Consider the following 23,846-nt stretch of genomic DNA (forward strand, 5'->3'; position numbering starts at 1 on the left):
AGCGAGGAGGGAGGAGCGAGGAGGGAGGAGTAAGAAGGGAGGAGTGAGGAGGGCTGGTGGAGCGTCTCAGCTTCCCTAAAGAAAAGTCTTCCATCCAAAAACAAAAAGAACAGGAGAGAAAAGTATGACAGTGTGTAACTCAAAGTGGTGGAAACTAACCCTACCGGCTACTCTCATACACAAGTTACTTCATATCTACTCTCATACACAAGTTACTTCATATCTACTCTCATACACAAGTTACTTCATATCTACTCTCATACACAAGTTACTTCATATCTACTCTCATACAAACTGTATATGCACAGGCCAATATGTTGGCACGAAAATTGTACGTGTACAGACAATGTGAAAATAAGCCTGTTCAGAGCCTACTGTACTCCATTTTATACTGCACACCTATGGTGTAATTATAGAACAGCAAAAATGTAAAAACTGCAGGTAGTAGCATATAATGATGCATTTAGGATCCTGCTTAAGCTCCCAAGACGGACTAGTGCAAGCCATTTGTTTGTGACTACAAATGTCCCCACCTGCCATGCTCTGCTGAGGAATGTTTAAATTTATGTGTCGATTACTAAAAACAAGATAATAGGTGCAATTAGTGATGTAAAACAAAGTGATACAAGGTACTCCTCTGATTTGTGGAAACATTGGAACCGATGCCTTTATGTATTTTAATGTATTTTAACACTTTGCCGCCCAAGCACGAGTTAACTCGTGATTCGATTCCACCCGTTGAGGACCAGAGCCACGAGTTAACTCGTGGCGAGTTGTTATTGTTTTATTCCATATTAATAACGCTATTAACGTCTGCGATCGACTTGCAGGACCTACCCACATATTTGATTTTCGAAACATGCAATACCGGCCAGATCCGCTTAGGGGCGCCATCGCTCCACTGCAGTATCATTGAGGGCGATTGGGAAAAAAAACGTTTTACTGTCTGTGGGCATTTCATATGAGCCTCGGTTCCAAACGAACACCCTCCATCTTTGATCCCGTTACCGAACGCATATTTCAGCCTGGAATAATGGGATTTATGATTAGCCAATGGACATATCGATCTACCAGATTCCGATGACTAATGACGAAATGCTGCCGGCGATCACATGGCCTGACGGTAGGATACTATTCATCCAAATTACAGCTGGATTGGACATTGTTTTAAAACGTAACATGATCGATCAGTGAAAATGGTATATTGAACGCACACTGTATTGCTAATCAATAATAGTAATCGGCGTTCCCCGCCGCCCCCATTTCATCCATAGATGCTCTGTAATAGTCTGGATGCTACGCAGTTTGTTTTATTTCATTCGTATATATACAGCAGAAATGCCGTTTGATATAACGTGACTAGTCTTTAGCCTATTATCTAGCTCCCCAGAAAAAAACCGAGGCGAAAACTGCGATAAACCTTATATTCACGGCGCTATAAAATGACAACCAACCGATGGATTTTTATTTTCTTTAAGCCATTATGAAGGCACGGTTTATGCACTCAAGTGACAATGAGAATGGACAGATAGCAATACTATAAAGTATATATATAGTTGTTAGAAAGTACATCGGTTTGTTGACAAACCCTGGTCGTCCAGAACCATATTACACTGCAAACCGTGGTCGCCAATGTGTTAATCTATGTTGTTGGCCTTGTTGCTTTTGTTATTGTATTATTGTTGGTGTTTTGTATATAATATGGACCTTGAGTCTGAAATTAAGTCTTCATCATCATCATCATCATCATACACAAGTTACTTCATATCTACTCTCATACACAAGTTACTTCATATCTACTCTCATACACAAGTTACTTCATATCTACTCCCATACACAAGTTACTTCATATCTACTCTCATACACAAGTTACTTCATATCTACTCTCATACACAAGTTACTTCATATCTCCAAGCCCAAGCTCAGGAAAGCACGGGAGTTTAACATCCAGTTAGGAGCTGTAACCCTAAAACAGCAAAAAAAAGCGAAGTATCTAGGCTGTATGATAGACGGGAGCCTAGATGGGGAGGCTATGGCCTCCCAAGTACTGGGCAAAGTCAACACCTGCACCAGGTACCTAGCTAGGAAAGCCAACCTCCTTGGCAGAGATAGCCTCAGGCTACTAGCAAATAGCCTAGTACTCTGCCAATTTGACTATGGTAGCGTGTCGTGGTTCGAGGGCCTGACAGTGACCATAAAAAAGAAGCTTCAGGTTTCCCAAAATAAGCTGGTAAGGGTGGTAATGGGTCTTGGCCCTCGCACCCACATAGGGAGGAGTCACTTTCAGGAGCTAAACTGGCTTCCTGTGGAGGCCAGAGTTACCCAGCTCAGACTGAACATAGTGCACAATATTATAAACCAAAGGTCCCCTAGATACCTCCAGAACTACTTCACCCCGGTCAACGAATCCCACAATCACAGAACTAGAGCAAGCATAGCAAACCGGAAGCCTGCTTCTTTCCGATCCAAACTGGGCCAGTGCTCCCTTACTTTCTCTGGAGCCCAGGATTGGAACAAGCTGCCTATCCCCATCAAGCAGAGCTTGAGCCTCCACAGCTTCAAGAGAAGCGTCAGGAAGTGGCTCATGGACAGAATAGAGGAATAGCCCCCTATAGTTTGAATGGGTTTCCAATCAGTTTTTAGTTATTGTGGGGTATACAATTTTAGCGAAAGGTTAGTCTTATAATGTTTTAAATGTATGTGTTTGGTGTTATTGTCGTGTTTTTGTTGTGGCCTAACAGCCCTGGGACCATGACGGAAATAAGGGTTTTACTCTTTCTCATGTTATCCTTTGGATCCTTGTTGTGTGTTTTTAATCCATCAATAAAATCAATCTACTCCCATACACAAGTTACTTCATATCTACTCTCATACACAAGTTACTTCATATCTGCTCCCATACACAAGTTACTTCATATCTACTCCCATACACAAGTTACTTCATATCTTCCCTTGTTTACATTTACAGTAGCTCTTTTAGCCGACATGTAATCAATGCAGGCGACCTTTTAGGAAGCTGTTCTAAATCACTTGTCCGGTGCCCGGCCAGACACATGCAGCTTCAGCAGCCCTGTCAGAGTCTCCGCCCCGGGCAGGGACCCCACTGAGGGATGAGCAGCACTGTGGTGAATGACGTGTCAGTTTGGATAATTGCAGTTTTTTTTGTGTCTGTATTGGATTCTGGACAACATTGTGAGTGTCTATTTCAGGTCCTGTCCAGGTCCCCTAACGCCCCCCCTAACGTCCCCCTATCTAATGACTAGGTCCCCTAACGTCCACCTATCTAATGACTAGGTCCCCTAACGTCCACCTATCTAATGACTAGGTCCCCTAACGTCCACCTATCTAATGACTAGGTCCCCTAACGTCACCCTATCTAATGACTAGGTCCCCTAACGTCCACCTATCTAATGACCAGGTCCCCTAACGTCCACCTATCTAATGACCAGGTCCCCTAACGTCACCCTATCTAATGACCAGGTCCCCTAACGTCACCCTATCTAATGACCAGGTCCCCTAACGTCTACCTATCTAATGACCAGGTCCCCTAACGTCCACCTATCTAATGACCAGGTCCCCTAACGACCCCCCTAACGCCCCCCCTAACTAATGACCAGGTCCCCTAACGTCCCCCCTAACGTCCACCTATCTAATGACCAGGTCCCCTAACGCCCCCCCTAATGTCCACCTATCTAATGACTAGGTCCCCTAACGACCCCCCTAAAGTCCACCTATCTAATGACTAGGTCCCCTAACGACCCCCCTAACGTCCACCTATCTAATGACTAGGTCCCCTAACATCCACCTATCTAATGACTAGGTCCCCTAACGTCCACCTATCTAATGACTAGGTCCCCTAACATCCACCTATCTAATGACTAGGTCCCCTAACGTCCACCTATCTAATGACTAGGTCCCCTAACGTCCACCTATCTAATGACTAGGTCCCCTAACGACCCCCCTAACGTCCACCTATCTAATGACTAGGTCCCCTAACATCCACCTATCTAATGACTAGGTCCCCTAACGTCCACCTATCTAATGACTAGGTCCCCTAACATCCACCTATCTAATGACTAGGTCCCCTAACGTCCACCTATCTAATGACTAGGTCCCCTAACGTCCACCTATCTAATGACCAGGTCCCCTAACGTCCCCCCTGTCTAATGACCAGGTCCAATACCTCAACCCTCGACACCCAATGGGAATAACATTTTTGAGAGAGGAGAGAAGAGAAGAGGAGAGGAGAGGAGAGGAGAGGAGAGGAGAGGAGAGGAGAGGAGAAAAGACAAGACAAGAAGAGAGGAGAGAACAGAAGAGAAGAGAAGAGAAGAGACAAGAAGAGAAGAGAAGAGAAAAGAGAAGAGAAGGGGGAGGAGAGGAGAGAAGAGAGGAGAGGAGAGGAGAGGAGAGGAGAGAAGAGAAGAGAAGAGAAGAGAAAAGAGAAGAGAAGAGAAGGGGAGGAGAGGAGAGGAGAGGAGAGAAGAAAATAGAATAGAAGAAAATAGAATAGAAGAGAAGAGAAGAGAGGATAATAAAAGAGAAGAGAGGTTCTCACCATGCCATCGCTGAAACAGGCATCTAGTACTGTCATGTGGATGTTCCTGAGACAGTTTTGCTATGGATTATGGTGATGTGATTTATAGGCATGTTTCTGCCTCTACTATTAAACTGTTTATCATAAACCAGGTGTATTGATCATCATTGTATCTATCTATCTATCTATCTATCTATCTATCTATCTATCTATCTATCTATCTATCTATCTATCTATCTATCTATCTATCTATCTATCTATCTATCTATCTATCTATCTATCTATCTATCTATCTATCTATCTATCTATCTATCTATCTATCTATCTATCTATCTATCTATCTATCTATCTATCTATCTATCTATCTATCCATATATCATATATATATATAGATAGATATATATATACTTTTAATTAATTTGTAAGTAATTAAGTAATTAATAAGTAATTGTGTGTGGACAGACAGCTCCCACTAACACACACTCAAAGCCCACTCAAGCAGCTGGTGCATGTCTGCATGTTGGAGATGAGAGAGTGAGAGTGAGAGTGAGGGGGTGAGAGAGAAAGAGAGAGTGCATAATTATTACGTATAATGCTTATGGAAAGATAAACATGATAAAACTCACTTGCCCGTTCGGACAACCGAAAGGCAAACTCCACATGCCTGTATTCTTTTTACTAATTACTCAGGCAATCGGGAAAAAGTTAGTGTCAATGGCTGCACACTATTCGACATTACATAACTAAAAATCGATCTAAAAATATCCATTTCTTCTTTCAATATTATGCTTTCAAACACAGACCACTAAATGATACGTCCCCTAAAGTTGTGCTTGTACAGAAGTATCACCTCAAATACTTATAATGTTACATAACACCTCCCTCCATCACAGCTGTCTTCCATGATCTGAGGCACATTATGAGCAAAGAATGGATCCGATTTGTGCCACTGTAGCCTGCAGCCTGAACACAGTTCCACGGCTCAACAAAGTAAAATGTGGGTGTGTTTGATTTAGTGACTAGGGCGGGCAGAGCGCCCACGGTGTGTAATAATGATGGGACAGGGAGCAGTTGATGAGGTGGAATAAGGAAAATGCTACATTTCAAGAATCAAGAGGTTTATTTGTCACATACATACCAGGGCATACAGTGAAATGCGGGAAAGGGAAAGGGAAATATGTAGTTTGTAATTAATTACCTAAACTACATGACCCAAAGTATTTAACTACTGTAATTAATTACTTAAACTACATGACCAAAAGTAGTTAACTACTGTAATTACAGTTTTTCTCAATTGCTTTGGTGCATTTTTCTGATCAAAATTAAAGTTCTCATAACTGTTAGTGCATTTCTCAAAACAATTAGTCCAAACTGCAAAACCTAGGTGATAACCTGCAGAAGCGTGTCACTTGCTCAAAATGGATAATTCATTCCTCAAAAGCAAGTATTCATGTCAATGAAAGTGTCACTGTCATCAAAATGTCCTGACACCATTGTTTATGAACAAGATAGTCAAATGGCTTTGCCATGTTTTCATTATGACAGTTCACTCTGTAAGTGTTTTCCAATGCAAAAAAAGTCAGATCTTGGTGACACTTTCTGAAAATGCTCAAAACAGCACTATACACTATTTGCACAGCCATTTGAAATCTACAGTTACACATTGCTGTATTTAGTGAGGTAAATGAGTACAAGACACGTATGTTTCACATTTTTACTTTTAATTTGTTCACAGCATTGTGCAAAAGAAAAATACAAACAAATTTACAACAAACATAAGAAACACCCTTTGGCCTTTGGTTAGAGCTGTGCACAACTGTAAACAATATTGCAGTACATATTGGAACTGAATTGGAACATACAACATACACAGTACTGTAAATCATTCATTCACATCCAGACGTTCCTGTCTGTTTGGCTATTGGATTCAGGAATGGGGAGTAGGGCGGGAGATATTCCACCAGCATCCTTTCATGTGCTGCAAACCACTGTGTGACCAGAATTGCGTGGTGAAAACGCACATTATCCCATACAACAACGTACTTGGTCAGATGGTCGCCATTTAGACCCCTCTCATTCTCAGGGATTATGTCCCTGTAAAGAGTGTCTAAAAAAGTCAGCAGATGTTGTGTGTTGTATGGACCAATGCGGGGCATATGGGTGAGGACGCCGTTTTCTGAGATGGCTGCACACATTGTAATATTCCCTCCTCATTGGCCTGGGACATCAGTGGTTGCTCTCTGTCCAATGCGATTCCTTCCACGCCTTCTACCTTTTGCCAGATTGAAACCCGCCTCATCAACATATATGAATGTGTGCAGCGATTCCCTGGCATCCAGCTCCATTCAGGGGGAAAATTATAAAGAAATGTATAAAATTTGCTTGACAGATTTTGACAACTAGTTCAACATATTTGTATGTAATGACTCAAGCAATGAAATGAGGACTATTAGTTTTATAGGGAATGACTATTCAGCAGTCATAAGTATAGTTCATTTTGACTGACATGACCTAAGCAAATGATAATGTTATAAAACAGCAGAGAATTGTATGAAAGCAATTGATGCATGTCCAAAAGCATTTGCTATTTGTTCGGAGGAATGAGAAACTGCTACTATGATGTGCACAAATTACAAAATGTTGTGGAGGTTGAACTAACAGTTATGAGAACTTTAATTCTGATCAGAGAAATGCACCAAAGCAATTGAGAAAAACTGTAACTACCTAAACTACATGACCCAAAGTAGTTTTATTTCATTCTGGCCTCCGCTCAGTGTCAGTCTGCACTGACTTCCCTTCGTGCACGTGCACTGAATAAAAAATTCCACAATGTACCTTTACATACCAACATTCGTCTGGCCACACCCCTATCCGCTTACCTTCATAAGCAGGTGTGTGGTCACCTACTCGCCTCCTTCTTCACTTTCACCACAAGGAAGTGCCTTCGGTAGATACCCACACTTGACGAGGTTGTTTAGTTGAAGAAAGTTGATACGTGTTTACATTTTTTCTTGCTTTTTTCTTCTCTCATATAATTTATTTCAAAAAGAAAAAACTGGAGGGGGGTGAGATGTCTCCTTGGGGTTCCTCGTCCGCAGATGTTGGGTTAGAACCTCCGACTCGGCGGCGGGATGCCCTGCTATCAGCCACATCAGAATGTGGCTCCTTAACCAGTGGTCTGCTGCATGTGAGGGACGCGGGCTCAGAGGGGGAAAGTATGCAGGGGGAACTGCGTGATTTGTTCCCCGAGCTCATGGCGGCGGCGGCAGTCGCAAACGCGTGCCGCTGCCGCAGCCACTGCCTGTTCCTGTCCCTGACGATCTCATAGGTCATCTATGGCAACGTCGCCCGATGAGAGGGGTGGACGTTGTCTACCCATTTTCCCTTCAATGGCGGCCTACGTCCGTCAGGGACAGGTGGTCTCCCAACATCATGGGCCTTACTACCGCCTACGTGCAAGTCACGCGGGTGGTGGGTTTGGTAGAAGGCATGAAGGAGGGCGTGCCTCGGCTTGATAGGCCGATGGCGGCGCTCCTTTGTCCTGAGGTGGTGTGGGAGCCGTTACGGAAGCCGGTTCCTCAAGGGAAATCGGCGAGGCGGTTGGCTTACTGGAGTGACCAGTCATTTATCTCTGCGACGCAATCTCTGGCTGCCACTTCCAACATCGCGCAGCTGGCGAGATTCATGTCCGGGATACTGACGGGCGGCACGGAGCTGACTGATTTACAGCATGATCAGCTCGCCCAGGCGGCAGGAGCCATCCTGCATCTGATTCAGCCGCAGGCTATAGCCGCTGGGAAAGTGCGTGCCCTGGCCACTCTGATCCAGCGCCACCTTTGGCTGGAGCAGGCGCGTGTGCCGGAGAAGAAGAGGACTCCACTTCTGACGGCACCCCTCTCCAAGGCTGGACTATTCGGGTCGGCACTACAGCTGATGACTTCAACCTGCAGGGAGATGCAGGAGGAGCGCTCCGTGCTCCAGCCTCATTTCCCCCCGCCCGATGTTGCCGGTGGAGTCAGACGGCCGCCGCGTCGTCGAGGTTCCTTTGCCGTGGCCGCCGCTGCTACCACCGCCACTGCTGGACCTCCGGCGAAGAAGGCCAGGAGGAGAGAGGGTGCCTCCGCCACTGCAGCCGGCCCATCTACGCCCAGAGGTGACGGTACGGATCGTCGTCACCAGCCGCCGATCGTTTACCGTCCCTCCGGGGCTCCACGGGGTGGAAAACCCCGAGCGGCTCATGGCAGGCGTCGCTAAGATAATTTAATTTTTCCCTCTGTGGTCCCCCCCTGTTCCCTTCCCGGCCCTACTATGATTTTGTTGAAAAATAAAGAGTCCCTCCTAAGGAGGGACTGTATTTTTTGTTAACAAACTGTGTGTTTATTCACCAAACATATGATGGGGATGCAACGTGTGAATCTTTCGCTAGTATGGGTTTGATAGGAGGGCTAGACGTTACTTTCATGTTAGAGCTTAAGCAAGGCCTGCAGCCTACACTCGGTTGAAAAAGGGGTTTTTCTGCCTCGACCTGAATCTTCACATAAAGGTAGAGGTTAGTTGTGTGCTCTGTTGCTTAAACAGTGATATTGAGCTGCAACACTATTGTGTTGGTTTGCAGTAATGCTTGTATGAAAACGTACCGCGGCTCAGCCGCTCTCTCTCTCTATCAGATTTTTCTGGGTCTTACAACATAGATACGGGTGTCGGGTTCACACATACACAACTTGGCCTTGCTATAAACCTGTTCACAGATGTGTCTGTGGCTAGCGTGCATTGAATTAACCTGCGCTATTCATTAGCATTGCTACTGAAGGTATCATATGGCTGTTGTTGTCGTATGCAAGGGTTGGGCTTGCGAGGGGGTACCGGATAAACCCCTCCTTCCCTCTTCTGATTGGTCAGGGGGTTATTGGACTCTCTTTTCATTCGGTCAGGGCCAAGCTGTTAGGCAGCTTGGCATGGGGGGGGGGGGGGGGGGGAAGGGTTTCCCAGACTCAGCACCTATCACAGGCGATTGAGTCTTGGGTTTCCCCACGTCATAGCAAACGTCACTAGGCACGTTTCTATTGGACGACGGCTTCCGTGAGTTTAGACCCGTATGTAGGGTCTGTTGTTGTCAAGTTGTCGGGGCAGAGCGTAGGAACTTACTGTTCTACTACGCTCGATATACGTGTAACTTGAGTCGGTTGGTCACATGACTCAATGTTACCGTGACTTTTCAATCTATGGCTCACGTGGGAAGTCTCTCTGAGGAGTTCCGTCTCTCCTCTATGGTGAGGGTAGCGGGATGTAAAAATGTAAACAATTTTTACCCTCGGCTGCGTCACGTGGGATTCATGTCAGTCGGTGTTTTTTTCTTTTTTAATAAAAAAGAGTGGAGAATATGAAGCACGACAAACTTCTTGTCGTTCTCCCAGGCGACTTGAAGGAACAATGTGGGGTCTGGTTAGACTGTCCATTGATATGTTTGGGTCCCGACGCATACATAGTGCTGGCTCGGGGTGTTTCTGTTAAGAATCATGCGGGAGGCTTGGTTGCTCGTTATTAAAACAGCGTTTTTATAGGGCAACTGGGATGGGGGATTTTTTCCTCTTCCGAGAGCCTGTTACTGGGTCTCGACTGATTCTCATTCATATCTGGGGGATGTTAACGGAATAGATCAGAACATAGGTAGAGGGGTCTCACGCCCTTGGGGTGGGCCACTGAGCGCGGTATAAATAGGACCGCCTGGGTGGCCCCCTCTTTTCATGTTTTAGATCAACACGCATACCTACCCCCTCTCCTGGAGTGGGCATGTCGGCGTGGTTAGGGCACGGGACTGGTTCTGGTCGTGCTGGTCCAGGTCAGTTAACCCGTTGTCCGCCGGGGATGCAGATCTGCTGTTCTGGTACCCTGAGGGACTTGTGCTTTTTTCGGGGGGAGCAGCCGGGCCGGTCCGAAGTAATGTTTCGTTGAAACCGTAGGCCTGGGATAACCCTTTTTTCTTGAGGGGTTATAGGAACAACCACTGTATGTGGTACCAAGAGGGTGGTTGATTCCCTGGTGTGTTGGAGCAGAGTCAACTCCCGGGTTACCCGGTTGAGTGTGCCCCTGCACGTTCATGACGTCTGCCAATCGTGTCAGCCTTCTCTGCCTCGACCCCTCTGGGTGTTTTTTTTTTGATGGAGGCTTTGTCATGGTGCGCAACAACGCCAGCATACGCCCCTTCCGCCGGGGGGCTGTTTTCAGTTGACCCCTTTGTCGCCTCTCTCGTCCGCAGTGCTCCAGGCTCGGGTCTACAGCCTGCTGCCTGGTTTCCCCGGTGCGCTGCCTGCTTCCGTTGGTTAACCTTTTGAATGCTTTACGGCCATGCTGACTGCCTGTGTTGCAGGGTCAGTGTGCCAGGCGGTGTACTAATGGGGGGAAAGGGCCCGCTCTTGGAGGGGCCCTGTCCAAATACGCTGGCGATGTGGGGGGCGGTGTCACTAAGTGACCGCCTGGTGGGGTCTTGATGCCTGGCGTTATTGACCTCTCCGGGCCCCCCTTTTTCCAGGGGATCCAGTCCCTTCAGTGGGTCTGGGTCTTCCTTCGCGCTCCGCTGCTATGGCCTTGCCACGGGGTTGAGTTTGCTCTTGAACCCGTGATTTTGGGGGCAGTAACGAGGGTTGTTCCTTCCGTTCGTTCCCTGGTGGCATGCAGGTTGTGCATGTGCGTAGTCGTGGGGTCAAGCCACGATCTGCTCACCCTGTGCTTTGAGTTGCTTGAGTTCCTCTTTGCATGGTCGGATCCGTCTCCCTCCCGTCCTCCAATAGGGAGGGTATCCCTCCATTAGGGAGGGTCGGGGGGCTCGGTCCTCCCCGGTCTGATGGTTGTGGGGGGCCTCAGCGGGGTACATTTGTCGAGCTTCTGGCTTCCGCTCAGCTCCTCTTGTGCAGACTGACGCTGAGCGGAGGCCAGAATGAAATAGAACGTAAGGTTATGTATATAACCAAGTTCTATGAATTCTGGTGACGCTCAGCGTCAGGACGGCGCTGCGGCCCTTGATCTCGCCTTGTGGTGAAAGTTTGGGAAGGAGGCGAGTAGGTGACCACACACCTGCTTATGAAGGTAAGCGGATAGGGGTGTGGCCAGACGAATGTTGGTACGTAAAGGTACATTGTGGAATTTTTTATTCAGTGCACGTGCACGAAGTGAAGTCAGTGCAGACTGACGCTGAGCGTCACCAGAATTCATAGAACTTGGTTATATACATAACCTTACGTTAACTGCTGTAATTAACGACCTAAACTACATGACCCAAAGTAGTTAACTGCTGTAGTTAACTACCTAAACTACATGATCAAAGTAGTTAACTACTGTAATTAACTACCTAAACTACATGATCAAAGTAGTTAACTACTGTCTACTAACTACTACCTACTACTCCAAAGTGTAGTTAAACTACTACCCACTACTGCAGAGTGTAGTTAAACTACTACCTACTACTGCAAAGTGTAGTTAAACTACTACCTACTACTGCAAAGTGTAGTTAAACTACTACTCACTACTGCAGAGTGTAGTTAAACTACTACCTACTACCCACCACAGTTAGGACAGTCGAAACCCGTCCAATCTTTCACCGTCGACTAAAGACGCACTTCTTCAATCATTATCTGACTTTTTTTTTTAAATGAAAAAAAAATAACCCTAGCCATACTGTCATGCACTTGTCCTAATATACTAACCTACACTATACAGTAGCACTCAAAACTTTTATGAACATTGTTACTCTGCTGATAGAGTTGTACCCTTCCTGCTGTCTTGTTGTACAAAACTTGTAAGTCGCTTTGGATAAAAGCATCAGCTAAATGACAAAATGTAAATCTAAATGTAAATGTACTACTGCAAAGTGTAGTTAACCTCTTAATAACGCTCAGACTTGTTCGACCCCTGAGACGTAATCATGAAAAATAAAGTTGAAAAATCATTTCACGTTTGACAGGGGCTGGCATGAGCTGGGTAGTGTAGTTTTATGAAATTTGAAAGCCCATCGAAAGCCCACTGAAAGCCGTGGGTCTCTTTTATCATAGGACTACACACACGTATGACAGCTTCCTTTATTTTCGTCTAATTCATCTGGTTTCCGCCGGGATGCACCAAGATATTTATGAACTCATATTTCACTAGTAACACTTAAAATCATTGGTAAACAAACGTAGTGCTGAAAATATAAACTTTGACCGCTGTTTTGATAGGGTTAGGGTCTTTACTCTTGACAATTTAAAAAAAATTATATATATTCATTAATACCGCCCATAATACCGTATTGACGTATTAAATACACGCTATTTATGGCGTGACATTATTGTCGGCCCGGTACCGGACCGCTTGGGCTTAAGGGGTTAAACTACTACCTACTACTGCAAAGTGTAGTTAAACCGGTAACTGAACTACACATACTGTAGTTAACTACTCCCTAACACTGGAAATTGGCCACAAGAGATCTAGACCTAGAAATGTCATAGGATTCAGAAAAGAGTCATTCCCATGCCACTTGCAGTGCTCAGCACTAATTTAATTGGACCACGAGAGAGTTGCAAGCCTGCAAAGGTCTTTACAGCTTTGAATGGGTCGGGTTCTGAAGGTGTGGTTACAGCGATTGACCTTTATCTGAAGCCCCGCCGTCTTTTCTTGATCCTCCAATCATAACTGAAACAACCGTTGTGATTGGAGGATCAAGACAAGAGGGCGGGCCTGGATACAATAGGTCCACCACGCAGGGTTGGAGTAGCCTGTGGTGGGCGGGGGCCGATTGTGATATATCTCCACGTGGCCCCAAAAATCGCTGGCGGCGCCTCTGCGGAAGCATACACACACACACAAAACACACACTCACAACACACACCCTCGGGCCAAGCACCGGACAACTTCCTTAGGTCCCCGTAGAAGCCTCCACTCTCTCATCTCTCTGCCCATGCTGTCTGACAGGTCCAGTAGGAAACAAGACAAGCTTTTTCTACTTTCTACCGCTGCAAAGACTTTGTAAAGTCATCCTTTGTTTTCGCAGGAAATGTGAGCGAGCCTGTGTAGAATAACAAGCAGGTAATCTGATCAGTCCCACCTAATATGACATCATGCTGGTTATTCTGGTTCGTGTGTATGTTTGTATGTGTCTGTATGTGTGTGTGTGTGTGTGTGTGTGTGTGCACATTTGTGTAACGCTTGTGTACCTATGTGCACAGGTGTGGGTGTGGGTGGTCATGCGTGGCATGGTGTGTTTTTGCACACGTGGGCGTCCTTGCGCATTCCCTTGAGTGCTTTATATGATGGATGAGTAAAAGAAAAACACACACAAAAAATGATTGATGAGTGTTTTGTTTGTGTCTGCATAAGCATGTGTGTGTGTGTGTGTTTGTGTGTGTTGTGTGTGTGTGTGTGTGTGTGTGTGTGTGTGTGTGTGTGTGTGTGTGTGTGTGTGTGTGTGTGTGTGTGTGCGTGCGTGCGTGCGTGCGTGCGTGCGTGCGTGCGTGCGTGCGTGCGTGCGTGCGTGCGTGCGTGTGTGTGCGGATGTAGTCGTCCAATCACTCATTAGAATCTCGTGGAGGAGGCGGTCTCTGCCAGGTTTGGTCAGCAGCCGGGAGGAACAGTCTATAATTGAGGGTCAATTAGGTCAGATTCAAGCCGAGTCATATTTCATTTGTAGAGCCCAAAATCACATTACGCGTCTCTGCGGGGCTTCACGGGACCACACGGGTACAACACCGCTGGGCTTAACCCTCAAGAAAGATCAGGAAAAACTCTCAAGAAGAAAAAAGTTTAATAGGAAAAAAAATGGAAGACACCTTAGACAGTTCAGTGAGAGATCAAACTAGACTTTAGTCCCAGGAAGATTAGGCAGAAGTGGTCTCTAGGCATCCCAGTGTCTCACTAGAAGACGGTTGAAGGAACAGATCGGTGTTCCCTGCATACTCTTATTGAGCATGCAGGGAATATTGGTGTTCACATTGAACAGGAAGGTGCAACAGACCTCATAGTAGATGGTTGATCTTCTCTCTGCACCCAGGTTGCCTAGTAACAGGCAATAGTGATCTTTAAATACTTGGCCTGCAAACATTTCACCTGCTTAGCTTATACAATCCTCTTGTAACTAAAGAGATTTAGCTGGAAAAAATAATAATCACTTTTGTGCCTATAGACCACTATATTCATCAGCAGTGTTGTGCTAGTTACTGAAAAATAGTAACTCAGTTACTTTACTAGTTACTTCATTTAAAAAGTAACCCAGTTACTTTACTAGTTAGTTAGTATTGATGATCGAGATTCCCTTGCAGATTCTTACAGTCAAAATCTGTTCATCAACTTGACAGTTTCCAATAATTTGCATTCACTGAACTCACCAAAGTCTGCGGTGGTCGAGATGTAACGTTAGTCCAGCCCCTCAAACATTTTCTTTCGCTCATTTCCATTTTGTATATTCTCTCTCCAAGTAGTTGGAAAAAGTGTTCCGTCCCATTTGCCGTGTGCCGCCTGGTGATGCCAACTAGATCCCTGAAAGCGAGTGGCTTCTGATGAGTCCTGTTAACGTTAGACTCAGCTACTAGCTTCGTTGAAGCATGGACAGTAGATAGGATCTTTGAGCCAAAACACAAATTACATTTAACTAAAACATTCTTTTCTTTGTGCTCGACAAAAGAGAAATAGTGAGAATATCCATGTGTAAAAACGTGAGTAGTGGGCGCTGCCATGACAGTCAAGAGTATAGTAAACAAAACACGCCCACAGCGAGTCCCCGCAGGTGAGGTGACACAGACAGGAGTCAGTAGTACTGCGCTGGATCGCTATCGCTCGCTACCAATCTACATACCGTACTTTTCGCACTATAAGCCGCACCTGACTATAAGCCGCAGCAGCTAAATTGAATGATGTGTACATATATAAGCCGCACTGGACTATAAGCCGCATGTGTTTTAATGTTTAATTACCATATGTAAGGAGTGGAGCCTGCGGCTTAATTTGACTCAACACAGGAAACCTCACCCGGCCCGGACACGGAAACGATTGACAGATTGATTGCTCTTTCTCGATTCTGTGGGTGGTGGTGCATGGCCGTTCTTATATTGAGCTTTAAGTTCCCACCTACAGAGAATGACTCCCACCTCTACAGAGAATGACTCCCATTGGGACACAATACTGTCGGACAAATAACAAGAATTAACTCATTTACAAGTTGTATTAAGCAAATAAGGGAACAGATAAATAACATTTCAATGCAGTAAAAAAAGCAATATTTCGATTTTTGGGTTTTGTCCACATATAAGCCGCACCGTTATATAAGCCGCAGGGTCGAAAAATGGGGGGAAAAGCCGCGGCTTATAGTCCGAAAAGTACGGTACAAATAACGCAGTAACGAACCATTCAGTAACGGTAACTGCGTTACTGAATTAGAGTACTAGTTACCGCCAAAAGTAACAGCGTTACTGTTTTTAGTCCCAACACTGTTCATCAGCTTATAATATGCATTTCACGTTTGCATTTCCTGTTTGAAAGCAGATGATATTGGTGAAATGGACGTTCAATGTCTCATTAAATACTCGAGTTACAAAGTTAGGACCGTTCTGACAGCATAGTGACAATATTGATGTAACTCAAATATTTGCTCGGGGGAAATGTTTTTAATGCATCGCTCAATTAACAAAAGATATGGTTTGCGCTGCAGATTTTTTACAGAGAAAACGGTGAAGTACTCCATCATTCAGAATGTCTTATGTACCCCAGTTGCTATTGCATGTACATATGTGTGTTTTATTACACGTATATGTTCATACATACCAACTATTTCGCCTGTTTTATTCTCCACCCATCGATCATCCATAGCAACATGACTATCACCGACATCCAAGAAGGGGGATCCCCCCTTGAACGGCCCTTCTAAGGTTGGGGATCCCCCCCCTTCTAACGGCCCTTAACCTCTCTAAGGTTGCCTGTGGTGCTCTTTTCCTATTGCTAGGTTTTTCCTTACCTTCCCTGGGGTATGTCTGGGCGTGTTGTTTTGGATTTCATGATGGGTTTTTTCTGTTCTTGATTTATTGTGATGTTTCTTCTTGACTTGTTTAAAGAAGACTTGTCCGGCCCATGGGGACATTAACGTGTGATTGGGGGCTTTACAAATACATTTGATTTGATTTGATATGAAACAAATGGCCCAGAACTTGTGTTTAGACCCTGGTAGAAAGGGGGCTTAGGATAGACAGACGTGTGCAATAGGTGTCGACGTGCTGCCACCACAGGGTGATCCGAGGAAGTAACAAACACCGGATCAATACCGCCTGAGTGGGTCTCCGGCACGGTGTGGATAATATACACTGCCTCAACCGTCCACTACAGAGTGTGTTGGTGTTGGCGATGAGGCGTGTGTTTACCCCACTACTGCAGTGTATTCAAGTGAAAGGGTTTAATAATCTAATCCTCTTCCAAATGGCAGAGAGATGCAATGACAGATGGAGGAAGAGGAGGAGGAGGAGGAGGAGGAGAAGAAAAGTGGTTCTTAAACGAGGGAAAGAGAGGAGCTTTTCTTTGTTCCCAGTTTTGCGTTCTGGCTTTTAAGCTCTGGTGATCAAGTGGAATTACAGGTGGGTTTATCTTACGTGGTAGCATGTTTATGTGTTTCCATTCTAACTCTCGTGGTGTGTGTGTGTGTGTGTGTGTGTGTGTGTGTGTGTGTGTGTGTGTGTGTGTGTGTGTGTGTGTGTGTGTGTGTGTGTGTGTGTGTGTGTGTGTGTGTGTGTGTGTGTGTGTGTGTGTGTGCGCGTGTGCGTGTGCGCGTTTGCGTGTGTGTGTGTGTGTCCTTGTGTGTCCTTGTGTGTTGAAGGACAGATCCTCCTACTCTAGATGCCTTCATAATGGATAAAGCGCTGCTGGACTTTGAGGTCTCCATCGACGCGGAGTGCAAACTACTGACTGTGGGGAAGCCGTTCGCCATCGAGGGTATGTACAGTACACACACACACACACACACACACACACACACACACACACACACACACACACACACACACACACACACACACACACACACACACACACACACACACACACACGCACACACACACACACACACAATCACACACATACACACACAGACACGTACACACACACACACACGCACGCGCACGCACACACACACACACACGCACACATTTGAATGTGTATGCACATGATTACAAGCATACAGGGAGATGAACATTGTAGATGCAGCAGTCAGAGACCTGTCAGTTACAGAACAATTGACTCCCATGTTAAGATAAGATAAGATATTGCTTTATTGATCCCCTTGGGGAAATTCAGGCATCATAGCAGCATGTGGGAGGGGGGAGGGGAGGTACGGGCAGGGTAATAGTAGAAGACTCTGAATAATGTATAATGTAAGCATTATGAGCAAGTAGGAAGTGTGATCAAAGGTGCAGATGAGGGTCTGTATGCCCTATCAGTTATATTATACATTACAAGAAATAGGGTCAATAACGCTTAGAATCTGAATATAAATCTGAATACTATGAGTGAAGTATACAGTATACACAGGTGCAGTATACATACGGTAGAGTCAGACTCACTTAGTGATCAGACATTCCTATAGTAGTTGAAGCATTGAAGCATACGGCAAAAGTATGCAGATAGCGTAATATCAGACTGCATCCACGTCAGGGGTACAATAACAATAACAATAACAATAACAATCTGCCAACTGTCTGTCTCTCCTCTTAGAGAGACCAGATATACTGAGCGATACCCTGCTCACTGTCTGTCCCTCCTCTTAGAGAGACCAGATATACTGAGCGATACCCTGCTAACTGTCTGTCCCTCCTCTTAGAGAGACCAGATACTGAGCGATACTCTGCTAACTGTCTGTCCCTCCTCTTAGAGAGACCAGATACTGAGCGATACTCTGCTAACTGTCTGTCCCTCCTCTTAGAGAGACCAGATATACTGAGCGATACCCTGCTAACTGTCTGTCCCTCCTCTTAGAGAGACCAGATATACTGAGCGATACCCTGATAACTGTCTGTCCCTCCTCTTAGAGAGACCAGATATACTGAGCGATACCCTGCTAACTGTCTGTCTCTCCTCTTAGAGAGACCAGATACTGAGCGATACCCTGCTAACTGTCTGTCCCTCCTCTTAGAGAGACCAGATATACTGAGCGATACCCTGCTAACTGTCTGTCCCTCCTCTTAGAGAGACCAGATATACTGAGCGATACCCTGCTAACTGTCTGTCCCTCCTCTTAGAGAGACCAGATATACTGAGCGATACCCTGCTCACTGTCTGTCTCTCCTCTTAGAGAGACCAGATACTGAGCGATACCCTGCTAACTGTCTGTCCCTCCTCTTAGAGAGACCAGATACTGAGCGATACCCTGCTCACTGTCTGTCCCTCCTCTTAGAGAGACCAACCGTTTAAGAGTTCACACTCGTAGCGTGTAGCTGTGGGAGGATCCTGCCCCAGTTGTTGATATGGCAGCAGCTCGGTTAGAAAGGCTTCCTCTTGGCTGTAATTAAAAGTACAGCCGACCTGAGATGCACCTCTCTACAAACCCAGGGGCGTTAGCAGCGATACCAGACAGAACTCTTCTGAATCATCACTACACAGACCAGAGTCAGCGCAATGGAGGGGGGGGGGGGGGGGGGGCACCCGCCCCCGCCCCCTCAAATCATGCCTGTGTTGTATTAATTCATTATTTTTATTATAGTAAAAGTTATGCCTCAACCGTCCACTACAGAGTTTGTTGGTGTTGGCGATGAGGCGTGTGTTTACCCCACTGCAGTGTATTCAAGTGAAAGGGTTTAATAATCTAATCCTCTTCCAAATGGCAGAGAGATGCAATGACAGATGGAGGAAGAGGAAGAGGAGGAGGAGGAGGAGGAGGAGGAGGAGGAGGAGGAGGAGGAGGAGGAGGAGGAGGAGAAGAAAAGTGGTTCTTAAACGAGGGAAAGAGAGGAGCTTTTCTTTGTTCCCAGTTTTGCGTTCTGGCTTTTAAGCTCTGGTGATCAAGTGGAATTACAGGTGGATTTATCTCATGTGGTTGCATGTTTATGTGTTTCCATTCTAACTCTTGTGGTGTGTGTGTGTGCGCAATGGGGGGGGGGGGTGGGGGGCATAAAAATACGTCCGGTCGTCAGGTGTGTTCAAATACGTTCTCAGATACATTCACACAAAACTTGTGAATGAAATGTGTTACATTCCATTTGTAGAGAGGGAGCGCGCGTGCACGTGGCGTCATTAAAACATAGTGCAACCAGTCGTCCCATGAGCAACGCATGCCTGCTTGTGTGTGCACACGAGATCAGGGCGTGCGTGTTTGTGTAGGCGCTATTGGAAACCTGGCTGCATTGACTGTGATCATATATTATTTATCGATGGCAATGGTGATAGTTGTACTGTACCTACTTAAATATTCCTATGCTTGTCACTTGTGGTTTTGCCGATGCTCTGACAGCACTGTGCACAGTGGGCTACTCAGTGTGCGGTTTTGCCGATGCGTGCAGGCGCGTGTTTGTGTGAGAGAGAGAGAGAGAGAGAGAGAGAGAGAGAGAGAGAGAGAGAGAGAGAGAGAGAGAGAGAGAGAGCGAGAGAGAGTGTGTGAGAGAGAGAGACTGTCTTACGTGCACTCATGTTTTGAGATTGGAGGTTAGTGTGTTTTGTGTGGTAGGGTTAGTTCTTGAATAGTAATGTATGCCCCCCTGCTGTGAGCCTATAGCCCTCCCAATAGATTCTGACGCAGATTCTGACACAGACTGAACAGTGTAATGTGTATAAAACCGAATGGATGACCTGATTAAACTGGACTTTGAAAAATACTTTATTCATTGCAGACATAGTAGTCATGCAGCATAGGACACATAGGAAACACACACATTTCGCATATTTCTTGGGGTCGCCGATGACATTTTGTCTCTGGCTTTACAAGGGAGCTATGACTTTGAACTGCCCATGGTCATCATCATCATCATCATCATCTAGGTCGTCCTCGGACGGGCCCTCCATCGGTGCTTCCAGTCATCCCGATCCTCCATGCATCTGGCTAGCTCGCCGGTGCTTTCTGTTCCCACATCTCTCCTGAGTACGTCCACGTAGGTTAACGTGGGACGTCCTCGTGATCGATGCCCGTGTGTTGGTTCCCACAGCACAAGTTTGCTGGTTGGCATCTCATGGTGTCTCTGGCAGTGACCTGCCAGCCTCATTCTCCTGACTGCCACTTTATCGCTCACCTTTAGCACCCCCCCATACAAGTTTGCATTAGTGACATGCTCATCCCTGTTGATGTTGAGCACCACACGCATCATTCTGGTGTAGCACCCATCCAAGGACTTCTGCTCGGGGCTGGTCGGGGCTTAGGAAGAGAAACATGTGACTCCTTGAAATGGGCAACTTGGGATCTGGATAAAAGCACATTCACATTCACCCATTCACACATCGAGGGCGGAGGCGACCATGCGAGGTGCACACTTGCTCAGCGGGATCAGTCAGGGGTTAAGTGTCTTGCTCAAGGACACCTTGAGGCGCTGCCGAACCAGGAACCTTCAGATTAACCAAACGACAGCTCTACCCCCTGATCCCGAGGATTCGGACCATAGCGGCTCTGCAGGCACCACCAGAGTTTATCCTGGGCTTAGTGAGGAGGCCTTTACTTCAGAATATCTCAGGGATAACCGCTGTGTGTTCAGTGAGCATGTCAGAGACGTAGGAAGGAGCAAGGCTGTTCACAGACCTAAAGGGACACACCGACGTGATGGAGAAGGTGAGCACGTTTTTAAAGAGCACGCTCCTTTGTAAATAATTAGAAGTCTTTTAAAAAACAATTATTTTTGTTTGACTGGGAGCCAGTGGAGAGCTAAACCAGGAGTGATGTGTTCAAACGTTTTTGGTTTCCGTTAATATTCTGGCTGCAGTGTTCTGGATATGCTGGAGTTTATAGTTTATAGAGTATACATTTTCCTCATTACTCGTTTCAAAGGTAAGAATGTACTTGGTATCCTGGAGCAGTAAAACCCATTACATTAACCTGGTTTCGCCCCTAGAAGGCAATTGCTTCTGATTGCTTCCAATTGCTTCCAAATGTGGTACAACACAGGCCTGTGTGCCGCGGTGGGAAGGATCATGTTAGGGGATCACAGGGGCGACTGGCTCAGGAGGTTGAGGTCGTCTGGTAATCCGGAGGTTCCTGGTTCGATTCCCGCTCCTCCCGCGGCAGCGTGTCGAAGTGTCCCTGAGCAAGACACTTAACCCCTAATTGGCACCTTGCATGGTTGCCTCTGCCATCGGTGTGTGAATGTGCACGTGAATGGGTAAAAATGTGAGGAACTAATTGTAAAGCGCTTTGGATAAAAGTGATATATAAATGCAGCCATTTACCATTCATATAGGGTAACCATGAATAAATATTGAAATTCAGCGAGGCGCCGGTGAGCACGATGCCTCTGGTTTGCAAATGCCGGTAATTATTTTCCGCAGCATATGGATCCAAAGAAGTTTGGTAACTGATGAACAGGTTTGATGAGAAAGCACCGCTGGCTCAGGTTAATGACGAACAGTCTTTCTAAACAGCTCATTGTTGTGCTGTTGTTGCGGCAGGTGCTTGAAGACATCCGAGGTGTGGCTCTGCAGTAGACCGTATAACTATAGGGGAAGAGAAGGGAGTTGGAACGGAGCTGATGATTCACTCTGAAGCTTCACACCACCCGCCTGGCTGCCTGGCTGCCTGGCTGCCTCCAGAACAGCCACGTTCATCCTCTTTAGGGGGCGAGGGCAACTGTTTTTCCACATACTATGATAGATTACAAATAGATTTATTTTTTAAATATTTTGTCTTGATCAAATCAAAGTAATGGTGTTGCGTATGAAATAGATTACACAAACTATTATTCCATTTAAATCATCGAATACTTTATGACAGTTTTACAATAATAATGCTATGACGTTATATGACACCAACAAATGAATGATTATTGACACCTATAGTGGAAAATATGATGGCAAGATAATTATTGTTTTGGAGAGACTGAGTTAATTGATACCCAATTCACTATTGAGCGGCGGCTGAAACTACTTGACAAACACTGAACAAGCAACACAAGAGAGGTTAGTTCCACCCGATATGTCCTGGTCTATACCCTCTGCCCTGGCCTGGTCGTCATCCAATCTCTCAGTTCTGCCCCAACTGACCATAGAGGGTCGTGGTCAGAGACCCCAATGTATCCCCACCGCGACTCAGCTGTTAATCCCTAGCAAGTTAGTCTAACCTCCAGAATTAAAGGACCTTTGTTCTGTGACAACCTCAGTATTCATCGTATGCATGTGATATTCATTGCCTACATAGAAATGGTCGAGGTGAGACCTAGATAATTCACAATATTGAATATTGATGTAATTGAAATTCCTTTCTCAAAGTGTAAAGGGTGATTCTCTCTAGTCTCTAGTCTCTGACCACAGCTGTTATATCTGTACCTCTCTAGTCTCTGACCACAGCTGTTATATCTGTACCTCTCTAGTCTCTGACCACAGCTGTTATATCTGTACCTATCTAGTCTCTGACCACAGCTGTTATATCTGTACCTATCTAGTCTCTGACCACAGCTGTTATATCTGTACCTCTCTAGTCTCTGACCACAGCTGTTATATCTGTACCTATCTAGTCTCTGACCACAGCTGTTATCTCTGTACCCCTCTAGTCTCTGAATATAAGAGTATATTACCCAGAATCCAATATGGCTCAAGATTATATAATTATATGGTGAATTCTGTCACATCAAATGGAGTAACTGGTTGTTGTTATTTCTGAAATTGAAACAGTGATGAGTTGGACCTGCTGGGAAGAGTTAATAATATTCATGTAAACGTGTTACAGACAACTGTTGTCAAAATGCCGTTGAGCAAGGCACTGAACCCTCAACTGCTCCTCAGTGTGGCGGTCAACACAGCGAGGCTATTGGTTGCCTTGGTTGCATTCCAAGTATGTCTGTAATCCTACTTATCCCTGTGACTGCTCCCCCAGCCATCTCTGTAACACTAATTTGTTCTCCGTCAACGTACCTGTTAAATAATTGTTCACACACACACACACACACACACTCACACACACACACACACACACACACACACCACACACACACACACACACACACACACACACACACACACACACACACACACACACGCATGCACGCATGCACACACACACACACACACACACACACACACACACCACGCACACCACACACACACACCACACACACACACACACACACACACACACACACACAGCAGAGAGAGAGAGGTTCAGACACAGGCACTCTCTTTC

At 45.7% G+C, this 23,846-nt stretch overlaps 1 protein-coding gene across 1 annotated transcript in view; it reads left to right on the forward strand.

Annotated features, from left to right (window-relative positions):
* Positions 1–4,333: 4,333 nt before the first annotated feature.
* LOC311223724 (glutamate receptor ionotropic, NMDA 3B-like) overlaps positions 4,334–23,846 on the forward strand; it is a gene marked incomplete at both ends in the record, with an annotated part of 50,993 nt that continues 31,480 nt past the window's right edge. Inside the window, 3 exons of the mRNA XM_084308496.1 lie at positions 4,334–4,444; positions 13,481–13,485; positions 17,361–17,476. Coding sequence (XP_084164622.1) covers positions 4,334–4,444; positions 13,481–13,485; positions 17,361–17,476 — 232 coding nt within the window. The remainder of the gene's footprint in view (positions 4,445–13,480; positions 13,486–17,360; positions 17,477–23,846) is intronic.

This window comes from Notolepis coatsorum, assembly GCF_963971535.1.
Source record: "Notolepis coatsorum genome assembly, chromosome: 2".
In the NCBI taxonomy this organism is placed as follows: Eukaryota; Metazoa; Chordata; class Actinopteri; order Aulopiformes; family Paralepididae; genus Notolepis; species Notolepis coatsorum.